This window comes from Pinus tabuliformis, chromosome X, assembly GCF_031772625.1.
Source record: "Pinus tabuliformis cultivar Carrire ecotype Pingquan chromosome X, CPIR1, whole genome shotgun sequence".
NCBI lineage: Eukaryota > Viridiplantae > Streptophyta > Pinopsida > Pinales > Pinaceae > Pinus > Pinus tabuliformis.
In genome coordinates this window covers 755,637,708-755,665,647 of record NC_142308.1, presented here as the reverse complement: position 1 = coordinate 755,665,647, position 27,940 = coordinate 755,637,708, and the positions used below count along the sequence as shown (strand labels likewise).

The 27,940-nt window shown below is 40.3% G+C and overlaps 1 protein-coding gene across 1 annotated transcript in view; it reads left to right on the top strand.

The window, feature by feature from the left end:
* LOC149142073 (polycomb group protein EMBRYONIC FLOWER 2-like) overlaps positions 1–27,940 on the top strand; it is a 277,025-nt gene that overhangs the window by 214,206 nt on the left and 34,879 nt on the right. The window contains exons 14-16 of the mRNA XM_089446324.1: positions 735–790; positions 1,032–1,667; positions 2,006–2,054. Of these exons, the coding sequence (XP_089302450.1) occupies positions 735–790; positions 1,032–1,667; positions 2,006–2,054 (741 nt within the window). The remainder of the gene's footprint in view (positions 1–734; positions 791–1,031; positions 1,668–2,005; positions 2,055–27,940) is intronic.

Sequence of the window (27,940 nt, the reverse complement as noted above, 5' to 3'; positions counted from 1 at the left end):
CCCAAGCCTTCCTGCAAAATTTGAGACTTAGAGCACATCCGATGCTACCAGAAATCAACAATGTACACGTTCTTGGTTTCTTTTCCCTTAGCACATCTATGTTTAGAGTCCCATTTTTCGCCACAACGTTTGCACTTGCCTTCTTTCATTCTTTGCATTTCCAAGTTAGTTTTTTCTCCTTCATGAAGATGTGGTGGAACATAGTTTGTATTATCCGTGTTTGCAATTTGGGGAAATTTTCGTCTCGAATATACTCTTTCAACTTTTGGCCACTACATCTTTTCGTTCTTCTTTTCAGCAGCTTTTTGCCTTCTGGCTCTTGAATTCCTGTGTTACTGAGAAGTATTGTTGGATCCTATTATCCAGGTTTGATGATTTTGGCATTCTATATGAAACTATGGATAAGTAAAATTGTGAGACTGATATGACCCTGTTTTGTCTTATGTTGGTCTAACTAAAAATAGAATTGAAACAATTGGGTCTTGTCTATTCATATTACATGAGCGAAGCGATATGTGAATGGGGTTTTGTTCAATTCAATTCTCGCCCTTTTTATGTTATAACTGGATAAAACTTTGCAAGGATGTTGTTTCTGGTTTAAGACTTGTACAATCACTGGAAATCATTTGCAAGTGTACTTTAATCTGAAATGAAAATTCAATTGATTCTTAGGATACCTGTTCTGCAATTTCTTCCAAAGTTGTTACCATGACCCTTTTATATTTTTGTTTCAGGGAAACATTCCAGATGTGGATGGCAGTGATATACGTTTTAAAGCTTACTTTTTCCGGTAATTTTCCTCTTGCTTGTTTAATTGCAGTTATTTAAGCTATTTTTGTATATTTATAATGTGAGTTATATTTGTTCTCACAATTTGTCCATCAATTCCTTCTGTATTCTTATCAAACTTCTACGTTATGCAACTTTGGGTTTTCCCATAATCAGTTTAAACAGCACGGGGGAAGACAGATGTTAGTAAATTAGACATGCTTTTGTACTTTTGAGTTACTAACTTGTTACTGTTTTTGCAGGTCAAGGTCTTGTCCACTTAAGAGATGGCACATGGGGATGTGCAATACAATTTCAATACATCATCAAACTGAGAAGCATTCACCTGATTCAAGAAGGTTGGGACTTTCCCAAACGGCTTTGTCAAAGAATACTGCAGTGACTACCCTTGAGACCTCCACTGAAATTTTTCCAATTGGCGCCATTCCATCTAAAGAACCCTCTTCGTTAAGTATTGTTCGTAGCCCATCTTCAGATAGGATAATCTCAGAAGGAAGAAATCATGGTGAGCAGGTGCAAGATGGTTACCTCCTGCAGGCATCACCTACTAGGAAGGCTAATTGCCAGCTTGATAATGCAATTGAAGGTGTTAATAATGAAGAGAGTAAGAAACTAGAAATGCTTGCCAATGGAGAGAGAGTGTTGCCATGTGAAAGGCATCAAATAGAGAGCTTAGTGGTGGACCGTGCTCGAATTGCAGACTCTTTAGTGACTGGCATCCAAGGCCCTATGGCAAGTGGTCTATCTTTTTCTGCTACTCTGCCATCTGCAACTAATGAATGTGATCCTCAGACGTGTACAACCAACCTAGTGCCACCTTCTATGCTTCGTTTTGAGAAAACAAGAAGATTGTCTGCTGAGAGAACTGAATCACGGAAGTATGTAAATGTCTCAGTACACTGGTCCTTTTTTATACAAGATTTTGGTTGATTATCTTGCTGCACTTGTTTTCTGTGAGTGTTGTCTATGTTAAAATATAAAATATGCAAATTTTGGTTCAAGCTTTTTACTTGAAGGTATTTCTGTTTTACTTGAACAAGGAATTTCTTTTCAAAGCATGGAGAAACTTTTCTTAGAAACATTTTGGATGAAAACCCACAAAGTACAAGGCTAAAGAATTTATTGTTAAAGGCGTCCAATGTCTTCCATATGATTAGAAAGAGTTATTTTAGTTCTCTTCAATTATAATCTTATACATTTATTTGCCTTGTTACAGTCGTGCACTACTCCAAAAACGACAATTTTTTCATTCACACAGAGCACAGGTATTTTATCTTGACCATTTTACCATTTTGATTTTTTGGTTCATTTGTTAGTGCTGTAGCTTATATCCATTAAATCTAGGATTGGTATGCTTCTCTTATACAAAATGGATTTGTTTCTTAGAAGTTAGAAGCATCTTACTAATCCTTCCCTACATTTTTGCAAATCCTCTTTGTGATGTTTGAACTGTTTCTTGCCAGGGTTTGTTTATCATTAGAGCATAAACAAACAAATGCCTGATAGCTTATAAACCCTCTTACAAACGATTGTTTGTCATGTTTGCTTTTAATAGTAGCTACATGATTCCCAAGATTAGAATTATTATTGTCAATAAAAACACAAGTGTACTTTACATCAGCCATCAATTAAACCTTTCCAATTATGAATAAATCATATGGTGTGTCTGGCCAGTTTTGTTGCTTTTAGTCTTATTGTTTTGCATCTCTGTCCATGTAACGAACTAGTTTTTTCTGCTGTGGTTCTTCTGTGGTCCTCCTTTTCTGGTTTTCTGTGCTACTGACAATTTTCAGAGTTTTATTCATCAGAATCATATTTTTACAAAATAGTCAGTCAACTGAGAGTCCATCTCCTTTTTCCATGTCAATCCTGGTGGCAACACCACCATGCCTAGCTATGAAGACATTAATCTATCTATTTATAACCTAGTAGACACTAAACTATAGCCCCAAGGGTTAGCTCAGTTGGTCAAAATCAGTGCTTTGCCATCGGGAGGTCATAGGGTCCAATCTCCCTGAAGCCCTTGGGGTCAGGGCTTTCTAGTGGACCGTGGGGCTAGATTCCCTTCGGGGTTGATCAGCACAGATTTTTCCGTGGACGTAGCGCCCACCCGTTGACCATGGTGTCCATGAACCACAGTGAAAAAAAAAAGAAAAAAAAGAAAAAAAGAAAAAGAAAAAAGGTAGACACTAAACTATATTTAACTGAGTAGGTTATCAAGGTATACTCTTTCTAAAGAATTAGTACATACAGTTGTCTCTTTTATGACCTAGCCCCATCTTGGATTCAGACTCAGAATCAACTGAGGGTCAAGTTGAACTTGGATCGACTCCAACCATTCTAATTTCAATGACTCAGCAGAAAAATACATAAAATTTTAATTGGAAGAAATTATTTTAAGGATTCCAAACCATTAGAGATAAAATATGTGGAGTTTTGTCATATATTTGTTGAAGAATGTGTAACTAGGTTCGGTCTTCATAAGTATGAAATGTATTCTTGTAAATAGTAAAATGAAAAGAAATTATTATTGGAGCATGGGTTTCATGCTCAAGTTCCTTTATTTTATAGGTCAAGCACCCATTGAGTGCTTCTAGGGTTTGTTCTAGGATAAAGAGTCATTGTCATATATTGAAGACCCTACGGGCACATTGTATTTTGTAAAGAAATTTTTTTTTGTCTTTAAAATGTCAAAATACCTCCAAGATCAGGTCTGCCTACATGAAGAGCTATGTCTACCCTTGGAAGAGCCTATATATAGAGAGGAACTCGTCCTCCATTAGACGCACTCACTCATCTCATTCTATGCGAAGAAGAGGAAGAGTAGAAGTCGAAGAAGAGGGTACGAAGAAGTCGAAGTTTTTGGGCTAGTTCTATCTCTCTTGTGAAAGTCGAAGTTAGGGTTTTTGCACTGGGTCTATCTCTAGTGCGATCTTGAAGGAATGAGAGAAGGAAAACTAAGCGAAGGTCACTTAGGGCATCTCATTAGCCCTAAGCCTCAAGGAAAGGCAAGTTGAAGTGGAAGTTAGGGTTTTTGCGCTGGGTCTATCTCTAGTTTGATCTTGAAGGAAAGAGAGAAGGAAAGGCAAGCGAAGGGAAGAGAAGGCTATTCGAGGGAGATCGAAGTCTCTAGGAGGAGCAACAACAGTTGTAGCAGTTGCCGTGGGACAAAATTTCAAATCTACAGTGGAAGGTTGGAGTCCTTGTAGCAGGAGGCCGATTTGATCTTGATCTTGGAGGGTATTAGTTTGAGTCACTAGGTCATGGTATTCGTCAATTGAAGAATCTATAATAAGAGAAGAGATTTAAGGGTTTTCCCCTCAAGAGGAGGGGTTTTGGCCCTGGCTTGTAGCCTATATACTGTGTCACTGTTCTTATTGTTTTGGTAGCTGTTTGATATATCTCACACTGTAATAATAAGGAACAAAGCTAATACGGAAAAAGGTAACACAAACAATTATCAATTTAAGAGTATTAACATACTTACTGCCTTATTGAATTTTCAACATGGTATTAGAGCTAAGGTTATCTAAGGGCATCATGAAGATCTCCTCTATAGTGAAGAAGTTCATCAAGAAGATTGCAAGCCATCTCAAGAAAGGTATTAAGGAAGCATGGAATTTATTATTCTCTACAAAGAAGGTATCAATCAAAGAAAGGGATGAAGGTCTCTTCTCGGCTCTCTCTGACATATTTCAAGATGAAGACATTTGGGTAATTGACAATGGTGCATCAAGGCACATGACTGGCCATTCCAATAGATTGAAGACCTTATCAAAAGGAAAGTCCGCTTATTCAGTGGAACTTGGAGACAACAAGAGCTATCTTGTGAAAGGTATTGGATCAACCTCCATAAAGCTAGAAGACGGAAGCAACATCCACCTCAACAACATTCTCTTTGTTCCAGGTTTGCACAAGAATTTACTTTCTATTTCAAGTCTAGAAGATAAGGGTGATAGAATAGCCTTCATTGATGGAAAGGTCATTGTTTGGGGAAAAGACTCAAGTATAGATCAAGCCAAAGTTATAGGCATTCGAGAAGGAAGACTCTATAGACTAATATCTCCTATGGCCCAAGCCCTAGTTCACATTGAAATTAGTCGATGGGAACATTGGCATCAAAGATTTGGTCATCTACATTTCAAAATCCTTCCAACCCTAAGTTCCATAGTAGATGGAATTCCTAATATGAAGGAGGATCATGAAGGTGTTTGTAAGGGATGTGCATTGGGTAAGAATACCAAGAGACCATTTGGAAGCAGTGCTTCACGGTCAAAAGAAATCTTGGATCTCATTCACTCTGATGTATGTGGTCCTATGACTCCTAAATCACTTGGAGGTCATCTATATTATGTCACATTTACAGATGATCATTCAAGAAAGACTTGGGTTTACTTAATGAAAACCAAGGATGAAGTATTTACAAAATTTCAAGAATTCAAAGCTAAAGTGGAGAACCTTGTAGAAAGAAGAATCAAGATACTAAGATCTGATAATGGAGGAGAATATACATCTAAAGAGATTATAGCATTTTGTAAGGAGTCTGGGATTAAGAGGGGGTTGATAGTCCCATATAATCTCGAACAAAATGGAGTTACAGAAAGAAAGAATAGATCTATTGAAGAAAGTGTAAAAACAATGTTATACGATCAGGATCTAACTAAGTTTCTGTGGGGAGAAGCCATGAAGACAACGATCTACATTCAGAATCAAAGTCCCCATAAATATCTAGACAACAAAACTCTGGAAGAAGTGTTCACTGGAAAGAAGCCATCTATAGATCATCTCCGGATCTTTGGGTGTCCTATATATATCCATATACAAAAGGACAAAAGAAAGAAGTTGGATCCTTCTAGCATGGAGGGAACATTTGTTAGGTATAGCAACTCATCAAGAGCTTATAAGATCTACATGAGAGATGGATATCACATAGAAGTTAGTCGTGATGTCATATTTGATGAGAGTATAACATTCAAGAAATCAAAGGAACTTTCCATAGACTTTGATGATGAAGAACTTCCGATATTTGAGGAGGAAGTTGACCAAGGGAAAGAAGAATAATGCCATGAAGAAGAACATCCCTGTGAACCTGTTCAAGCTGTGGTCATTCTTGAAACAAGGAGACGACGTAATTGGTTGAAATCTACACTACTTGATGCAGAAGGTCATGGAGCAACAGGCTCATTTAGAGAAAGCAAGAAACCTAAGAGATATTCTGGATATGCTGCATACATGACAAAACTGATAGAAGCAAAACCATCCTCCTTTGAAGAGGCTGTAAATAATTGAGAATGGAAGGATGCCATGAACGAAGAATATCAATCTATAATGAAGAATGGAGTTTGGGAGATCGTACCTAGGCCCGAAGACAAATCTGTGGTTACTTCCAAGTGGATCTATAAGATCAAACATGCAGTTGATGGAAGTATAGATAAGTATAAAGCAAGATTTGTGGCCAGAGGCTTCTCTCAACTTGAAGGCATCGACTATGAAGAGACATTTGCTCCAACAACAAGATATACAACCATTTGATCATTAGTCTCTTTGGCAACATCGATGGGATGGAACATTCACGAAATGGATGTCAAGACCGTGTTTCTGAATGGCACAATAGATGAGGAAGTCTACATAGAGAAACCCTTGGGATTTGAAGTTAAATATAGAAAGGCATGTGTTTGCAGACTAAAGAAAGCATTATATGGCCTCAAGCAAGCACCAAGGGCATGGTATGCTAGGATGGATGCATACCTTCAAAGGATAGGCTTCCCAAAAAGCCCTACTAATTCAAACCTTTACATTAAGGTTGTAGATGGTGAACCAGTAGTCATTCTTCTGTATGTAGATGATCTTCTCTTAACAGGTGTAGAAGGTCGAATTGAAGAATGTAAGAAGCAACTAGCAGCAAAATTTGACATGAAGGATCTTGGGCTGATGCATTACTATTTGGTACTAGAAGTCTGACAAGGACCTAATGAAGTTTATTTCGGTCAAGGAAAGTACATGATTGAGATACTGAAAAGGTTTGACATGATAGACTGCAAACCTATGACTACTCCGACGATCACAAACTTGAAAAGACTAAGGAGTTCCGAATCTAGCTGTGTGGATCCTTCCAAATATAGGAAACTCATTGGCTCATTGATGTATTTGGTGAATACTTGTCTAGACATATGCTTTGCAGTAAATGTTCTCAGTCAATTCCAAGTGGAGTCGAAGCATGATCATTGGGTAGTAGCAAAACATATTTTGAGATATCTACAAGGAATCATCCACTACTGTCTAAAGTACAATAAAAGGAATGATGTCAAATTAATTGGATATACAAATTCTGATTGGGGAGGCAGTGAGCAAGATCGAAGGAGCACTACGGGAGGATGTTTTAGTTTGGGATCCTCCATGGTCTCATGAATGAGCAGAAAGCAAGACTCAGTTGCTTTGAGTAGTGTTGAAGCTGAATATGTTGCAGCTTGTGAAGTAAGCAAAGAAGCAGTATTTTTGAGGAAGCTTCTATCCGATCTGTTTGAAGGACTGACGAACCCTACAGTGATAAGTTGTGGTAACACTAGTTGTATACGTTTGTTTGAAGATCCAATTTTTCATGGAAAGACAAAGGATATAAACAACAAGTATCACTATATTCGAGAGCTAGTACAAAATGGTGTGCCGAAGATACAATACTTCTCCATTGATGAACAAATAACTGGTATGTTGACAAAGTCACTTCCAAACAAGAAGCTTGTATATTTGAGCGACAAGCTTGGTTTGGTCGACGTATCCTCCCTAATTGAGAGGGAGAGATAGACACTACATTCTTGTCTTCACTTGGGAAGAAAGAATGGAGGATTGGGTAACCATCTGATATTCGATACTCTTTGAGAATGTGGTAGGGCTTTCAAGACAAGAGTAGTCGTGGACTGATATTCTTTGAGGACTAGCTACCCAAGATAAAAATAGTCGAAAGGAAGGTCATACTCCGTGAACACCCAGGTGGAGTATGTACCTTGAGAGACAATGATTATGGTGTCTATGAATCATTGGTCTCGCCAGCATTGTGCTCTGATCATATGGATAGAGCTGTTAGTCAAGGCCTTGCGATGTAACAATGTTGGTTGATATGATGCTAAACATATGGTTTACCAATCCAACTCTTTTTATGAGATCTCTTCAGATTGAGAACGACCATGTACCTCTTATGAACACCTCACTAGTTAAAAGGGAGTGTTAAAGAATGTGTAACTAGGTTCAGTTTTCATAAGTATGAAATGTATTTTTTAAATAATAAAATGAAAAGAAATTATTATTGGAGCATGGGTTTCATGCTCAAGTTCTTTTATTTTATAGGTCAAGCACCCATTGAGTGCTTCTAGGGTTTGTCCTAGGTTAAAGAGTCATTGTCATATATTGAAGACCCTATGGGCACATTGTATCTTGTAAAGAAAAAAATATTTTGTCTTTAAAGTGTCGAAATACCTCCAAGATCAAGTCGGCCTAAGGAGCTGTCAAGTCGGCCTACATGAAGAGCCACATCTACCCTTGGAAGAGCCTATATATAGAGAGGAACTCGTCCTCCATTAGACACACTCACTCATCTCATTCTATGCAAAGAAGAGGAAGAGTAGAAGTCAAAGAAGAGGGTACGAAGAAGTCGAAGTTTTTGGGCTAGTTCTATCTCTCTTGTGAAAGTTGAAGTCAGGGTTTTTGCACGGGGTCTATCTCTAGTTCGATCTGGAAGGAAAGAGAGAAGGAAAGGCAAGCGAAGGTGAAGCAACAAAACTTATAGCTTGTTGAATTAATATGTTAAAATACACGAGGTATTTGTAATAATGATTTATTATATATATATATATATATAAAATGTACAAGTGATGAATGTTACAATGAGGACCTGCATATATATACCTAAGTAAGTGTCCTTTTGTGACTGGGCATGTCTTTTAGACATGCCTTTTCACTTAACTTAATGACTATTTAACATAACCAATATTTGATTATTTAATATTTACATTTATTTTATTTATTTACTTGTTATGAATTATATTCATAACATAGCCCCTTCCTTCAGAAGCTTTGTCCTCAAAGCTGTATTGCTAACAATTTTTTCATCTTGTGTTTGTCATCCCGACATATGTAATTCATTGTTCTTCATCTTGTGTTTGTCATCTTGGCATATGTAATTCGTTGGAACACTTTCTGAAAGTTTGAAACCCAGGTTATCGATTTTTTGTTGTTGTTGATATCTATATATATATATATATATATATATATATTTTAAATAATATATATATATATCTATATATATGTGTGAGTGTATTTGTCTATGATATAGTTATTTCATTTCATATAGTTATTTAATATATGATTCAATATGGTTCAACCAACGCAAAAGAGTAATATAGGACTCCCCACGACAACGGAAACGTGACTCGGTCCCTATCAAAAGACGCGTCCGTGTCAATCGTGGGCATCTGGCTAATCTTTATTCAACCATTAAAAATTATCTTTGAACTTTAACTATATACAATATTAAATATATGGGTCTTTCTCTATAAAAAGCATGATTCTCAGGCACCTGTTCCAAAGGTTGAAACCCGCGCCACGAATCGATATGTTGGGACTCGGCCTTCGTGCATCCGCAAGAACGAATAAGACAAAGAATTTTTACATTTACATTGATAGAGTGGAATGCGTAGACAGACAGGCGTAGTGGATTGCGTAGACTGACAGGCACGATGGGGGTCAACAGATCGTTGACTACTATTTGCGATGGTGCTCGACCGCCGGGTATGGGAAGATAGATAGATGGTGTCTGGGATAGTGGACAGGAGAATGGGCCTTAAAGAATTCTCATAACATTTTTCAGAGTGACTGTACTCATTTATTGATCTTGAGCTCTAAAATTTCTATCAAACAGTTCCGTTCTAATGTCTCGTAGCTTAACTATGATAAGTTTTGATCTCTCTGGAACTCCTGTCAAAACCCGACAACCATCACTTTCAACACGTATGATTACGCCAACGCTCAAATGATCACATATCATCATCACGTTGATATCGTCTTTTAAGTAAGTTTCCTTCTTAAGATTCTTTTAACAATTGCTATAGACACATGGAGGGTCGCTGCAACACTGACCCAGAATGTCACGGTGTGGTCTCTGCACAAGGGTTCGTATTCTAAAATGAATTCTTCTATTAGACTATGTTCTGCTACAACAGTTTCCTCCGCAACACTTTCGTCAGCTGTCCCCTCCGCAGTAGCTTCCTCAAAGGTCACCTCAAAAATTATGGCTGCCTCGACTTTCTCCTTTGAAGTTTCCTCAACAGTTTTCACAACATATTCCCTACCAATTTCTGGAAATGGAATGGATGCACAATACTGATAGTACCCATTTTCATCGTATGAAAAATTTCTGAGACAAATGGGCTTTAGAAATCACATATTCACCCCAATCTTTGCGACCATAACGCTCTAATATACGCTGAGCATCAAAGGAAACATTCCCCTTGTTTCTTTGGAACTTTATCATTTTTCTACGACTGGTGTTTATTACCGTTGCATGTAACTTCAAAGGGCTCCTAAAATCCTTCTCCAACATAAGCCTTGCGTCTACGAAAGCATCAATTATGACTTGACAAGCATGTCGCTAGCGTTCACCTCTGCCAACTTCCTCAACTCGAACATATAAAACATGGGATTTTTGTGGACTTCCTCGCATGAGTGTCAAGCCTTCCACAATCACTGCAATAGGGCGACCTTCCAAAGCCTCCTTTACTTTTGGTGAAACATTTCTCAGAATTTTAGCTGCTGCAATTTCTTGCACCTGCGTAAAAATGTCCTTTGAAACATCAAATAGACCCTTTTCAGCCTGCACAACAGCTGCACCATTCGCAGCATACACATTGCCTGACCTTTGTGCCACTACTTTACAATAAAGTTCTCTAGATTTTTCAAGATGTGTGGCCTCCAGCTTTGAATTTTTCTTCTCATTATGAACTGCTGCAAAATAATTCCAATTCCCAAGTGAAAGATTGGCATAAGAATCCTTGCCCCCTATCACATCTTGTGTCATTCTAAATGTTTCCTTTGCTTTCAACCAAGCATCTGCTTTTAACTCCATGTTGCCAAGCATAGATAAAGAATTGGGTGATTTTTCATCCACCTTGAGCCCATCCCCAATCAGTTCTTAACTTAGTTGAACATTACTTTGAGTCTAAGCCATGGCTGTTTTCTCGAAGGCATTTGCATTCTCCACATCTTCAAAAGCCCGCTTTTGCTCTCGAGACATCGAAACATCAATCACTATTTTTCATTGACAACATCATCTTCCTTCGGTTGGGGTAAATCTAATAACTTTTCATTCTCATCCATATCAAGACCAACTTCATCGGAATCATCATCTTGATCTACATCAGTTTCATCTGAATCATCACCTTGATCATTTTCTGCAACATCTTCATCTTCAACATTATAATCATCTAATGCTTCACATTGTTTTGTTTCACCATCGCTATCATCTTCCTTATTATCGATTTTTGCATAACTTTTCTTAAAACATGTTGTAGCTTCGGCACATGATTTTTCTAGACGCTGAAATGCTTCTTGAATTTTACTAAACTATTCAACTAATTCAGGACGCAAACGTAATGGCATATTGTGCAACAAACTACATTCAAAGACTCGCATGATTATAGTGCGCCATGGCTCTGATACCATTGAAGCAACAAAACTTATAGCTTGTTGACTTAATATGTTAAAATACACAAGAGGTATTTGTAATAATGATTTATTATATATATATAAAATGTACAAGTGATGAATGTTACAATGAGGACTCGCATATATATATATATATATATATATATTTAAGCAAGTGTCCTTTCGTGATTGGGCATGTATTTTAGACATGCCTTTTCACTTAACTTAATGACTATTTAACATAACTAATATTTAATTATTTAATATTTACATTTATTTTATTTATTTACTTGTTATGAATTATATTCATAACAGAAGGTCAGTTAGGGCATCTCATTAGTCCTAAGCCTCAAGGAAAGGCAAGCAAAGGGAAGAGAAGGCTATTCGAGGGAGATCAAAGTCTCTAGGAGGAGCAACAACAGTTGCCGTGGGACAAAATTTCAGATCTACAGTGGAAGGTCGAAGTCCTTGTAGCAGGAGGCCGAGTTGATCTTGATCTTGGAGGGTATTTGTTTGCGTCACTAGGTCATGGTATTCGTCAATTGAAGAATCTATAATAGGAGAAGAGATTTAAGGGTTTTCCCCTCAAGAGGAGGGGTTTTGGCGCTGGCTTGCAACCTATATATTGTGTCACTATTCTTATTGTTTTGGTAGCTGTTTGGTGTATCTCACATTGTAATAATATGGAACAAAGCTAATAAGGAAAAGGGTAATACAAACAATTATTAAGCTAAGAGAATTAACATACTTATTGCCCTATTCAATTCTCAACAATATTTACCATATAAGGGTGAATATATCAAAATGGTGTTGAGTGCAATACATATTAGAAGCAAAATACACATTCATGAGACTTTAAATGGCCTTTAGAGTTTAAAAAACTTGCTACAAGCTACTGGCCTACTACATGGTACAAATCATTGATCTACATGATCAATCATCAAAATCATTACGACTGCTAGCAATAGGATCATTAGCGGGAACACTGCAAAATCATCCTTTTTCTCAAAGCCTTAAACTCTTCGGACTGTCAAGCCTTATAGCATGGTAAAAATATCTTAACATGCTTAACCAATAATTTTGGTTTGAATGAAGGGTACGTTTTTCATTTTTGCTAAGGACATGGCAGATTAGTTCAACAATCAATGCTACCAACATCAAGGTACATAATGAGCTTAGTGTTGGCTTGATTAAATTCCAATCTAATACCCTTCATACATGATATAACTCAATGAAATGTTGCAATCCTACTTGTTACCCACCACCAGTGGGTGACCCCATAGGAGAATTTTTCTCCTAGATTTGTCTTCAGCGGACAGCCAGTAGCCCCTTGCTAACCACTTGATAGCTTCGATGTGCTACTATAGTCTGCCACATGAGCCAACCATTGTGTACCCTCAATTATCTGTCATGATCATATGTTTGAAGGTGGGCCATCGAATCCTAAAGGTATGTGTTGACTGTGCTAGACCCGCTAACTTGTCACAAGATCTCCTCGGTAAGAAGTCCCAACTAGACCTCAGACCAACTAGACCTCAGACCATTTGGTGTAGGAGTCCCAGCAGTGGGTAGTACGGTATCGCCTTGATCGCGGTTGCGCGCAGAGGTAAGATGTCCTTGTTGGTAGCAAGGGTGTGACATGTGCAACAAGTCAAGAAAGGTGCATGAATGGGTCTAACACATGTAACGGGGGTATGATTGCGCCCCTTAGAAACCCGTGACAACACGCGACTTAAAAGGGAACACACGAGAGAGATACATCACAAGCTAGAAAGAAGGTTAGCCAACAATCCAAAATGATGGTTAAACCAACAACACATCTCGATAAGATTCATATAAACATATATAGAAAAGTCCATTCATACATGCGTAAACAGCAAATACATATATCATTAGAGTAACCAAAATCGCTGAAATACAATAACAACATATGCATGAAATGTGCTGGCTCTATTATATTGAGAAAGTGAAAGCTCCAATCATACATACAACTATGACCAATGACTAGTCCCGAAAACGGAACGTTACAGTCATTGTGGCCCGCTCCTTTAAAGAGATATACTAGCTCTGCACTGTGGAGAAGCCAAGACTCGTTACAATATACTCCAAGCTTTCTCTAAGATACACCTATAGGAAGATTGGTTCCCAAAAGCCCTTACAATGAGTTATGAGGTTCTATAAATAGCAAAGGGTGGGGTGACCCTTGACATTCCCCTTTGTGACTCTTCACCTACCCTTATGACTCTTCAACTACTACATGACTGTTACTTTCTACTATCGACACTTGGTCTTTCACTTTTACAAGATGTTACATTACAATCTGCACATGTACCCATGTGAGACAAACTAGGCTTGAGCAAGCCATGTAAGACATTACTAAGACTCAGACAGCTTTGGGAAGACCAACTCTTCGAAATCCTCGTGATGATCACTGGTGGCACATTGATGCCAAGCTCGGTAGTCCGTTATGGTGTCCGCGTGCTTAATGGTGACATTTTGCTGAAAGCGAACTCTTGCCTCTATTGCATCCGGGTACACTGATTTGGCACCTTTGTCCAACTTGTCTGATAACATGCACATCATAGTCTTGAGTGCAGCGAGACAAACAACATACTGATGCATAGTGTCTATGCCGATCTCCAATTCTACGCTGGTGGCTACGCTCATCAACTCATCAAAGTACATGTCTAGCTCCAGTCAAACTTGGTTCTTTGACTTCGCCTTGGTCAGTGTGCCAATAGATTGGATCGCGTGCGTGCGCACAATGCCATCCACGCTTCTGAACACCCGTGCATGTGAAGCTTGTTGATTTGTGGTAGCATCAGATGTGCTCTAGCCATGAAAATTGGTGGAGAGGCTAAAGCACATGAGATCTCCAAGACCCAGAAATGGTTTGGACAAATTGTACCCGGTTTGGGAGATATTAAAATAATTAATATTTTTAATGGAGTTCCTAAGTCTAAACTTAGGAAAAATAAAGTATTAATGGGTATTAATATAAAACTGGGTTAGAAGGTTCCAAAAGTCATGGATCAAGCCAAATCTAATCTAAACTGTTGATTAGAGATTTAATCTCAACCGTTGAAGGACCAACGAGAAAAGTATAAGAAGAGGCTTGAGGGTCAGTTGGAAGATACACCAGAGTGATCAATCATTCATTTTGATAAGCAAAAGTGAATCAGTGATCAACAGAGAGGGGCAATGAGTACTGGGCAGAGAGGCAGAGATAGTGCCAAGAGACCAGCACAGAAGCAGAGAGCGAGAGAAGCAGCCAGAGTAGGCCACGCATAGCCCAACAGAGACGACGCAGAGCCCAGAGGGATTGCATCGTCCATGCATAAGGCAAAGGGAGTGACACAGAGGGTCCTAGAGGTTGCGCAATGCCTCAAAGGACTGACACAAAGGGTCCTAGGGCTGACGCAGAGGCCAGAAGGGCGAGCGCTAAGCTTCAGAGTCGTCGGAGATGGTTTCGTGGGACAGGTTTTCTGAATACCTATTTCCGAATAGAGAGGTATTGCTGCTGTGTATTTTTCTTTGTCGGGTGAGCCGATTAGGCACCTAGTTGTACTCGAGGAAATACTGCATAATAATAAAACCTCAGAATAACTGCACCAATTTTCCTGCATTGGGTCTTTTCGGGGACATTTGTCCAAAAATAACGGTGTCACTTGTGTGTTTGTTTTCTTTCAGCTGATGATCTGTAGATGTTGTGACTGTCTTGTGTTTATTTCAATATTTAAATGTTTTAAATAACTTGTTCAGAATTTACTAGAAGAAATAAACCAACAGAATACAGATTAATTTTCTAACAGATAGGTTTAGAAAATTCAACAAATCTTGCAAAGTGGTGATGAGCTGTGGGAGTTCCTCATAGTTTTGGATTTGACTTCGGATGTGTGCCTTCAACTCTACCGCCTTTGGCTTCATCATCTTTGGTAAATGCAATGGGGCTCCTTTGTACCTCATTGTCCATGTTTGCATGCGGTCGACAATAGTGTGCAAATTTGACAAGATATGTGCTCTCCTACTACATGGTACAAATCATTGATCTACATGATCAATCATCAAAATCATTACGACTGCTAGCAATGGGATCATTGGCAGGAACACTGCAAAATCATCCTTTTGCTCAAAGCCTTAAACTCTTCGGACTCTCAAGCCTTATAGCATGGTAAAAATATCTTAACATGCTTAACCAATAATTTTGGTTTGAATGAAGGGTACGTTTTTCATTTTTGCTAAGGACATGGCAGAGTAGTTCAACGATCAATGCCACCAACATCAAGGTACATAATGAGCTTAGTGCTGGCTTGATTAAATTCCAATCTAATACCCCTCATACATGATATAACTCAATGAAATGTTGCAATCCTACTTGTTACCCACCACCAGTGGGTGACCCCATAGGAGAATTTTTCTCCTAGATTTGTCTTCAGCCGACAGCCAGTAGCCCCTTGCTAACCACTTGATAGCTTTGATGTGCTACTATAGTCTGCCACATGAGCCAACCATTGTGTACCCTCAATTATCTGTCATGATCATATGTTTGAAGGTGGGCCATCGAATCCTAAAGGTATGTGTTGACTGTGCTAGACCCGCTAACTTGTCACAGGATCTCCTTGGTAAGAAGTCCCAACTAGACTTCAGACCAACTAGACCTCAGACCATTTGGTGTAGGAGTCCCAGCAGTGGGTAGTACGGTATCGCCTTGACCGCGGTTGCGCGCAGAGGTAAGATATCCTTGTTGGTAGCAAGGGTGTGACATGTGCAACAAGTCAAGAAAGGTGCATGAATGGGTCTAACACATGTAACGGGGGTATGATTGCGCCCCTTAGAAACCTGTGACAACACGCGGCTTAAAAGGGAACACACGAGAGAGATACACCACAAGCTAGAAAGAAGGTTAGCCAACGATCCAAAATGATGGTTAAACCAACAACACATCTCGATAAGATTCATATAAACATATATAGAAAAGTCCATTCATACATGCGTAAACAACAAATACATATATCATTAGAGTAACCAAAATCGCTGAAATACAATAACAACATATGCATGAAATGTGCTGGCTCTATTATATTGAGAAAGTGAAAGCTCCAATCATACATACAACTATGACCAATGACTAGTCCCGAAAATGGAACGTTACAGTCATTGCGGCCTGCTCCTCTAAAGAGATATACTAGCTCTGCACTGTGGAGAAGCCAAGACTCGTTACAATATACTCCAAGCTTTCTCTAAGATACACTTATAGGAAGATTGGTTCTCAAAAGCCCTTACAATGAGTTATGAGGTTCTATAAATAGCAAAGGGTGGGGTGACCCTTGACATTCCCCTTTGTGACTCTTCACCTACCCTTATGACTCTTCAACTACTACATGACTGTTACATTCTACTATCGACACTTGGTCTTTCACTTTTACAAGATGTTACATTACAATCTGCACATGTACCCATGTGAGACAAAATAGGCTTGAGCAAGCCATGCAAGACATTACTAAGACTCAGACAGCTTTGGGAAGACCAACTCTTCGAAATCCTCGTGATGATCACTGGTGGCACATTGATGCCAAGCTCGGTAGTCCATTATGGTGTCCGCGTGCTTAATGGTGACATCTTGCTGAAAGCGAACTCTTGCCTCTGTTGCATCTGAGTACAATGATTTGGCACCTTTGTCCAGCTTGTTTGATAGCATGCACATCATAGTCTTGAGTGCAGCGAGACAAACAACATACTAATGCATAGTGTCTATGCCGATCTCCAAGTCTACGCTGGTGGCTACGCTCATCAACTCATCAAAGTACATGTCCAACTCCAGTCAAACTTGGTTCTTTGACTTCGCCTTGGTCAGTGTGCCAATAGATTGGATCGCGTGCGTGCGCACAATGCCATCCACGCTTCTGAACACCCGTGCATGTGAAGCTTGTTGATTTGTGGTAGCATCAGATGTGCTCTAGCCATGAAAATTGGTGGAGAGGCTAAAGCACATGAGATCTCCAAGACCCAGAAATGGTTTGGACAAATTGTACCCGGTTTGGGAGATATTAAAATAATTAATATTTTTAATGGAGTTCCTAAGTCTAAACTTAGGAAGAATAAAATATTAATGGGTATTAATATAAAACTGGGTTAGAAGGTTCCAAAAGTCATGGATCAAGCCAAATCTAATCTTAGCTGTTGATTAGAGATTTAATCTCAACCGTTGAAGGACCAACGAGAAAAGTATAAGAAGAGGCTTGAGGGTCAGTTGGAAGATACACCAGAGTGATCAATCATTCATTTTGCTAAGCAAAAGTGAATCAGTGATCAGCAGTGAGGGGCAGTGAGTACTGGGCAGAGAGGCAGAGATAGTGCCAAGAGACCAGCGCAGAAGCAGAGAGCGAGAGAAGCAGCCAGAGCAGGCCATGCAGAGCCTAACAGAGACGATGCAGAGCCCCGAAGGATTGCATTGTCCATGCAGAAGGCAGAGGGAGTGACGCAGAGGGTCCCAGAGGTTGCGCAATGCCTCAAAGGACTGACACAAAGGGTCCTAGAGCTGACGCAGAGGCCAGAAGGGCCAGCGCTAAGCTTCAGAGTCGTCGGAGATGGTTTCGTGGGACAGGTTTTCTGAATACCTATTTCCGAATAGAGAGGTATTGCTGCTGTGTATTTTTCTTTGTCGGGTGAGCCGGTTAGGCACCTAGTTGTACTCGAGGAAATACTGCATAATAATAAAAACTCAGAATAACTGCACCAGTTTTCCTGCATTGGGTCTTTTCGGGGACATTTGTCCAAAAATAACAGTGTCACTTGTGTGTTTGTTTTCTTTCAGCTGATGATCTGTAGATGTTGTGACTGTCTTGTGTTTATTTCAGTATTTAAATGTTTTAAATAACTTGTTCAAAATTTACTAGAAGAAATAAACCAACAGAATACAGATTAATTTTCTAACAGATAGGTTTAGAAAATTCAACAAATCTTGCAAAGTGGTGATGAGCTGTGGGAGTTCCTCATAGTTTTGGATTTGACTTCGGATGTGTGCCTTCAACTCTACCGCCTTTGGCTTCATCCTCTTTGGTAAATGTAATGGGGCTCCTTTGTACCTCATTGCCCATGTTTGCATGCGGTCGACAATAGTGTGCAAATTTGACAAGATATGTGCTCTCCTAGCATAGCGCTGCTGCCACCGTTGAGATGGACAATCGACTTATGCACGATGCTGAATCTAGAATACAACATCCGCATGACCGTCTCGAGGGATGATACTTCATCCAATATCGCTGTCTTCAACTCTGCTCTGGCGGATGATGTAACTTGTTCTCTTCCCTGCTTGGCCGCTTGTAACTCCATAGCCATGCACTCGTTCCTTGCTATCAAGAATTAAACACTCGAGCTGGTGGCTTCGGCATATGCTCTGGTGGCATCGGCCAATGCTGCCAGATGCTTGCGCACATCGGATACGATCACTCGTTCTTCAAACTGCGCAGGTTATATGTGAACATCCAGAGTGGGCACTTTGCGTGACTGCACAAATTTGTGTTGTGACTCGTCGAAAGATATGTTGTGCATCTTTGCTTTCGGATTGTCTTCAAGGATCTTTGTGTCTCCTTGATCGCTTGGGACTTTCTCTGCTTCCGGATGTGGTGAAGCTGGTGGGGTGACCTATTGGTTTGAGGCATGAGGTCAATATCTTGATCTAACTTTGGCTGGACCATATCTGTGTCCATTGCTCTAGCATCTGTTCAGCTAAGTCCTGCTCCTGCAATTGCTTACCCTGTCTGCTTTGTGCCAGCTGCTCGGATGAGTCTACAACTTGTATGGGCGCAATTTCATCAATCTGTGGATGTTGCGCCCCTTGCCCCCTGCTGTGCCTGTCTCTGTTGCGGTTCCTTCTCTCTTCTGCACAACTCCTGTTCTTCCCAGAGTTGCTACGTCAACTGTTGCAACTCCTTTTCTGTTTTCTCCATTTCTCTCTTAGCCTTTGCGCGAGCCTCTTGTCGCGCTGTCGCCTCTTAGCCTCAGTCTCCAAAGTTGCCTTCATCACGAGTGGATCTGCTTGGAACTTGCGGCTTTGTTTTGCCTCTGCGTTGTCAACAACGTTTCTCTTGCCTTTGTCATGTGCAGGTACGTTGCCCTCTACTGCTGTTTATGATGGTGCTCTCTAAGCTGCTGTTTCTCTCTGCTTTGCCAACCACTCTACAACTATGCCGACTTCTTCATTGAGCCTGGAGAAGTGATAGCAATATCTCCATCAATATTCCTCAGGCCAATGACATGCCCTATGGATCCAAGGAAACCACACTCTCGCATAGTGGTCCTTCACCAAGAAATAAGGGTCATACAGATTGAAACTTCTGGTGCTGAAGGTGAATCTTTTGAACTCCGTCTCGGCCTCAGCATGCTTGAGATTCCATATCTCGTATAACCCGATCCGCAAAGGAAGAGCAAGCCAAGGTGCCTTCTTCTTCCTGTGCAGTCTCGTTGACAACCCTGTCGAGATGTGATATGACACCTCTTGCATGACGAGTTTGTCCATGGAAAGCTTCGGTAAAACATGCAGAGCCTTCTCCGCGCTATACATCAGTATGAAGGTACCAATGGGTGAGGCATACCAATCTGCTATGTCGATCAATGCCTGTATCGCTGCCTGCGACATGCAAGGCGGATCTTCCTCAAATATCATTTTGTACATTGGGGTGACAAAGTGGTCTGACAACTGTATGATAACTCCATGGAAGCTGCATTGGAGAACAATCTGCAATAAGTGTGCACAGAGGTTTCTGAAGGTGTCCATGCCCAAATTAAGCTTGAGAACTGCTGACGGGCATAGACTGCATCAAGTATGTATTTGGACATGTATATCTCCGCTTGTTGACCCTTGAGCGGATGCCAGGCTTCTGTCACCTATTCCTTCAACCTGAGAGCCAACATGTCAGACCAGTTGCAAGGTCTTCCTTCACTGGCCAGTTGGTCCAATGCAATCACCTAACTCTGTGGGTAAGTTTCTGTGCTCTCTTGGCCATATAAGTGGCATGCAAAGATGACCAAGTACTGATATGCCTTCTGCAGTATCTTCGTCTTGTAAACCTGGGCGGGTGTTGTCTTGAACTTGGCTGGCTATTTTGCCTAGCGCTTCAAGATATCTCTTGAGTTTGCATTGTTGCTGGGTTTGCTGAAGGGTTTCTCCATTGTGATCACTAACTGTGCCAAGTGATACATCTCCTGAAAGTTCTTCGCCCTGAAGGTAGAAAGCTGTGTTCCGTTGGCACTGCTCAACATCATTGTCTCTGGATTTCTGTGTGAGACAATCCAGTTTGTCATGTCCGCGCATGGAAACACGGGATACTTGCATGCAATCTGGTACAAGCTAGACTTGTGAATGTTGACATAAACCTTGCGGTCTTCGTAGATAGGCAAGCTCATAGACACTTGTTCAACTGCATCTCCAGTTGCACTTTCGACAATGTCCTTTGACCCTGATCTCTTGGAGGCCATTGAACTTGAAGCGCTGAGAGACGGACGAACGCCTATGATACCTGGAGAGATAGCAACACTCATGGCAAGCAATCTATTAGTTGAAAACGAAAATGAATTTGAGGACTGTCATGCAACATAATCTGGTGACTGACTGGGTAGATTGCGTAATTTTCATCTGGAGGCTGGGAGACTGACTGTCAAAATTGCATAGAAACAATGCGGGTTGTTAGGAGGCTGATTGACTGTTGGAACTGCGCAATGCACAGTCTAGCCTGGTTTGTTGAGGACTGGAACTGCGCAATCCGCAGTTCCAGTCAGCAATGACATGCAAACCCACAAACTGCATTGCGCAATTTCTGGGGCCAGTAGGGCACTGCCTCCTAGAATTGCTCAATGAAAGCCTGGAGGTCAGTGTTGGCCAGATTTGCGCAGTTTCTGGAGGGAAGGCAGAGCCTTCACTCTAAGAAATGTGCATTGCTAGCCGGGCAAGGCAAGGTCCGGGCTGATGCAGCCCAGACTCGTCGACGGGTGACTGAAAAACATGAAAAGTTCTGAATGCATGGCGAAGCTAAGTGTAAACAAGAGTAGATGATCATGCATGTAAATAGTGAGTGCAAGATTCAGAAAATGGGAAAACAAGCATGTGCGTGAAGCGAGTCACTGCAACGACGACCATTAGTGCAGAAACAATGTCATGCATGCGACAACAATGAGATGCAATGAAAAACTTGAAACAATGCTTCTACAGGCTAACATGCATTAAAATGACAGCAAGCGTTCAACAAAACCAAGTAAACAACATTCATACAAAGCATAATACAGAAAGTGACAGAAAAGCAGCGAATGACATAAAAAGCAAACTTACTCGAAAAAAGCTAAGATGAATGTGCCAAAGACTCCTAGATGCGATGTGGGATGTTAGAGCTCCAAGATCGATGTGAGGAATGAGCTCTGCAGCATCGAATAAATAAGTTTGATAAGGATGAGGCTTATGACACGCATGCCACAAATCTAGGAAAATGCAACACTTGGAGGGAAGTTTCTAAACGATCTTTGCATGTAACCTCTAGCTGTTAAAAATAGATCCCTAAAATCTAGGGATGCTTTTTTTTACTTTTTGCTTTTTTGCTTTTTTTTTTTGGGAAAAGCCAACCATGGTATGCAAATCAGGATTGCTTAGTCCTGAGGGGAACTGGTCGACTTGAAAGCACATGCAACAGTCTGCAAGCTTGTAGATGAGTTTTGCGTAGTTTCTGGGCTGAGCAAGACTGACTGTCCCTCATGCATTGCGCAATTTATGGACTAAAGCCCTAGCCGTTAGTCAGAATTGCGTAATTTCTGAGTTGAAGCCTAGTGCTGGGTTGGATTGCGTAGTTTTCAGAGGGAAGGCTGCTTGGCTGGATTGTGTAGTTCTGGAGCCTAATAGGATTGCGCAATTTCTGTAAGGAAGACTGGTTCCCCTCCAGAATTGCACAATTTTCAAGGGGATCATCTCAGCCAAAAGAATGCATAAGTCCAGAATGATAGCTTGTGGTGGAAGACAAACAAGTTGGCATGCACAGGCTGGCAGGCCACTGAAACTCAGCTGAAGCTTATGTACTTACTCAGTGCAAGACATGCTGCTAAGGATTGTTGGTAGGGAGGCTCCAAAACGAAGCTAAGGCACTACATGGGAAACCCTGATTTTGGTTGTGTGGTCTATCTTCCCGATACGATATAATTCGCACCCCTCCATTCATTACAAGCCATTTTTCATATTTTCTTATCAGGGTCCACATTTATCCATTGGGTCCACAAGGTGTTAACCTTTCCTTCCCCTTGTCCACACTTTGGGTCAGGCCTGGAACGATGCCTCGAGGGTTGATGTAGCTAAAAAGAAAGATAAAAGCATAATATGGCCACATAGAACAAGAAATGTACCACAAAATGCAAAAGATGGCTGGGACAATAAAATTCAGCACTTGGGCAAAAGCCAAACATGAGCTCTACCTCTTATCATTATGGCCATCACCCTGGTTTCTAAGGCCCCTATGAGTGCCCCTTACATCATTAAGGAACCCATGATTGCCCCAACCCTTGGTGGGCAATGAACTGCCCCACCTTAAGGGTGTAATCATTGCTATATCTTACACATCATGCTCTCATCCCCTTGAGCCCTGAGCAATGAAATGGAGAAAAATCAATAAAAGACAAATGACAAATGAAGGAGGATGGAAAAATAAAGGTCATTGTAACTCGTGTACCATGATTGCTCCCTTCTACATTCATATACCCAAGATGTGGGCTTTCCTCATCATAGCTACCCTTGTACCATGGCATGTGGCTTGGAGCCTTCGCTTTGTCCCACTCCATTCCATCATTATTTCACATGACAACTGCCATTTGAAGGATGCACCTTGGACCTGCCATTCCCTTAGAGGTTGAAACCACTTAATAGGGTCCTTCATTAGCCCCTCCTACCTAGGAAGATAACACTAGTACATGTTCAAAGCCAAAAATTTTGGAAGGGAAACCCATTATGAAGTCCTCACTTCTGCCCTTGATTAATAAACTTATTTACTCATTTTCACTAATGAATCATTGTATTGGAAGGTGAGGAGACGCATTGGATCTTATACAAGTTTGCAAGTGGGTTTTCATCTTGGACTTGGCCTCCCTAAATGGGATCTAAGCCTTCTAGAGGATCACAATGACATTTGTAGGGTGAGCGTTGAGAGCCATAGGCCTCCATCCATGCAGATCATTGATTTCCACACCATGGGGCTTCTTTAGCGCCACTGTTTGCTTGCTCGTTCCCTAGTTATTCAGAGATGATGATGCACTTGGACAATGTTTTCCCAACTGGCTACACATTGCACCTGACATTTGGTAGTTGTTCTAAGGCCCAAAGGAGGTTATGTCTTTCCTAGGGAGACATGGGAGGGCTTGTGTTTTCTTCTAGCCCTCATTGATGGAGCATCGACTTGATCTTGACCCACTTGGAGACCCATGAAACCCATTTGGAGCCCATAGAGCCCAAGTAGGGGTTTGGAGATGTTTTGTAGCATATGGAGGGCATCCACCTCTTCATCATGATTATTGAGGCCCTCTCTCACATTTTAGCACAAGAGGCCTCAACGCTGCCCCTCTAGGCGTCCACACATTCATGATGTCAACCTAGCATGGGTTTGGAGGAGAGATAAAATAATTTTAATGAGCTACGAAGGTTGGCTTGTAACCATGGGTGGGTTACTTAGCACTTTAGGCACATAAAGGGGCTTTGTCATTTTAAATTTGAACTCTTATGCCTTGTATAAATAGGTGAGACCTATTCTCACCTCAAACCATCATCACTTGGATTTTCGATGTAGAAAATGAATTCAGACTTGCAATTTGTGGAGTGTTTTGGATGAATTTTGATGTTTGGATAATTTTGCTATCTTTCTTGGAGCTTGTTTTTGCCATTGTTATGGATGGATATGTTCTTCGCTATCTTTGAATTACTCTTTATTGATGAATTTCTGATTTTGTTAATGTCTAATGCATGGAATATTGTCTCATGGTTATTAATGTGCCCTAATTGATGAAATATTGTCTAAAAATTGTAACTATTGGGAAATTTTGCATGTATTACTCATAGATAGTGAATGAATGAATATTGCTAGGGGATTTATTGCATTTACATCCTTGAAGCTCCATTACAAGTGCCATTGAAGTATAAATATCTAAATGTGTTGTGTAGTTGCTTCCATTAGGGGTAGCGAAGCTACTTTCTTTAGGTCTCCTTGAAAGAGCGAGGTTTTTATATTGAAATTTTTCATGACTCCTAACCTTCTAATGGCCAGGCACTGGTCATAAGTCATTGGCGATCACTTATAACTTGAAAATGATCTCTTTTTTCACCTTTATTCCTCATCCCTTTAAGGATAAGGAGGCCTCTCTAGGGCTCAGTGCAAAATCCTTTGGAGGGAGGCAATTTGACTTCCACTTCAATAAGATTCTTCCTTAGTGTATCCTCTAGGGATCCTCAAGTTTTGGAGGAATTTCCACGGAGAATCTCCATAAATTTGATGCCCTAGCCATCACATCAAAAGGGAACCCTAGAAGCTAATCCTTCAACTTGGGGATTCTTGAAGGAATTTGCTTTAGTACTTGTTGAATTAAATCTTACATTGCCTTTTCTCTTGTCTACCTTGATCTTGGATGAATTCGTATCCTGTTGTATATCTTAACCCTAGGTCTCGTGTAGGATTTTTTCCAAGGGTATTTTCATAGAAAGTCTTAAATAACTACTCCCAAAGCTTGCACTCTCATTGAACCTTTCCATTGAATGAGCCACCTTCCCTCACACTTCAAAACTATCATAGATATACATCTATCACAAGTGAGAATTATTGGGACTCCTTCCATCGGTGAAAATCTGAGAAGAGTTGGGGACTTAGGCTATGGTGACAATGGGCTTCTGTCCCAAGTGTTATTGTGCCCTCTAGCTTTTTCCTCTTTTCTCCTTTAAATGGGTTTACTAGTGATTAGACCAATCTTATATCTAAAATACACAATTCTATCTTTACTGAGAGGCATGGTAAATATACTTGTAGTTTGATACTGAGTTGCAAAATATTTTTGTTTTATTTGTTCATTCTATAGAAAATTTATGATCTGCACCCTTAACCCTGTTTACAAGTTTGCATGTGTTTGTTTAGGCCCAACCCACATGTTTTGTCATGCTGATATAAATTTCAGTATGCATTCATTGCAAACATTAAAAGAGTGCTTCTACTACTTTTCACTTTCATATCAACCGGTAATTAATTCAAAATTTTGGCAAACATTTACACAATGAGACACTTATTTTTGGTCAAGTTGACCCCGGAAAAACCCCACAGCCTCTTGGGGAAAACCGGTCTTCAAAGGAGGATTTTATTGCTTAAGAAATTATAAAATAGTACAATTTTTTCACTGTACTTATCTCCCTTTTCTGCTATAGCATTAATTACAATTTCTGGAAATTTGTGCCCATTGAAATCTTAAGATTTTCACAAATTTACATTCCCAAAATTTCTGCAAATTTTCCCAGTTCAGCGCCTCAAAATTTGTGCCCAGAATTCTGCCTTAAAAACTGTGTTGAAGGTGCCTCAAAATCTGCGCTGTAAGAGAGATAGTCTGCCTCGAAAATAATGACAGAACTCAGCTGAAGCCTCCCTCGAAATTCATGTTTCCTATAGCAGCGACCCCGAAATTTGTGCCTCGAATTTTGGGCTAGTATAGGACTCGAACACTTGAAATTTGTGCTCAAGTGCCTCAATTTCTGTGCTGCTTCCCTTGATTTCTGCGCTGTTAGCTGCGTCGAATTTCATGTTGCTCCTTCCTTGATTTTCATGCTGTTGTATGCCCTCCTAGAAATTCATGCCTCCTTCCTTGCTGCAATTTTTCCTCAACTATCTCTCCTTCTCTCCTTGAATTTTATCCTCTCCACTTTTCTCCTCATGCTCTCTCAAGTGTGAAGTGAAAAATGAGATTCCTTTTTCCTCCTTTGTCTCTATGGAAAAGATTGAATCGGTAAACCTAAGATCTAATGGTTGAGATTTAATCTCCAAATCTCAAGATGTGTGGTTGAGTTCAATTCTTTCAAATGACTCCCTTCACACATTGGTCCCATCACTTAAAAGTCTCCTAGTACCTTTTTTAAGTTGTGTACATTTTCTATTTTTTTCAAAAAATGATTTTTCAACTCACCTTAATATTAGAAAAGTACAGTATGTACTTTACACATAAAGTCATTTTATAAAGTACAAGTGATTTTAATATTAGAAAAAATACATGGTACAACACTTCTAAGTATCTTTTCCACCCTTGGCATTAATATAACTCATAAATGTCACCATGACAAAAGTAAATAATGTGCTCACTAGGCTAAAAGGGATAAATGCTTAGTAACACCTCTCATTGGTACTATTTCCAACACTCCCTCTTATTGAGGAAGGTGTTGCTCGCCACTCCCATCCTGTCTCTGAAGAAAACGTGCTTGCCTCTTGGCAAAGACTTGGTGAGAATGTCTGCTACCTGCTCATCAGTGGATATGTACTCAAGCTTCACCGCCCCTCGCTGAACCCACTTTGTGATGAAGTGGTATCTGATCTCTATATGCTTTGACTGATCGTGAAATACTGGATTCTCAAAGAGTTTAATACAACTTTGATTATCACAGTAAATCTTAATTGGTCTCAACTTTTGACCAAATAAACCATGAAGCATCTTGCGAAGCCATAATGCCTCGCACCCTGCTTGATTAGCTGCCAACATCTGGAAGTACTCTTTCGATCGCTGACACTGTTGGCCCAATCCGAGTTTGTGCAACCAATCAATCTAACTCCACATCTGACATGTTCCAAACCATGATCCACTGTGCCCTGTAAGTACCTCAACACATGTTTTGCAACTACCTAGTGTACTCTCCTGAGCTCCATCATAAATTGACTTAGTGTGTTGATTGCAAAACAAATATCCAGTCTAGTGTTGACCAGATACATCAATGAACCGATCAGCTGACAATACAAGGTGGGATCCACCAACTCGGAATCAGCATCATGAAGCTTCTTGCAGTTGGTGATCATAAGAGTAGCCATAGGCCTGCAACCATCCATACAAAATCTCCTAAAGATATCTCCTGCAGGCTTGCTCTGGCCGACAAAGATGTGCCCATCCTCCAGCGAAACCACAAATGTCCAACCCCAGAAAGTAATGCATCAACCCCATATCATTCATATCAAACTCTGAAGTAAGATCTATCTTGTAGTGCTGGATGAGAATGTCCTCCCTTGTAATAAACGAGTCATCCACATACAATACCAAAATGAGTGGATCGTCACCTACCTGGATAAAGTATAGGTTCGGATCTGTATCACTCTTCTGGAAACCCAACTGCTGCAAGTAGGCATCTATCTTCTTGTACCATGCCCTCAATGCTTGCCAGTCCATACAAGGCTTTCTTCATCCTACACACATGAGACTCCCTCCCATG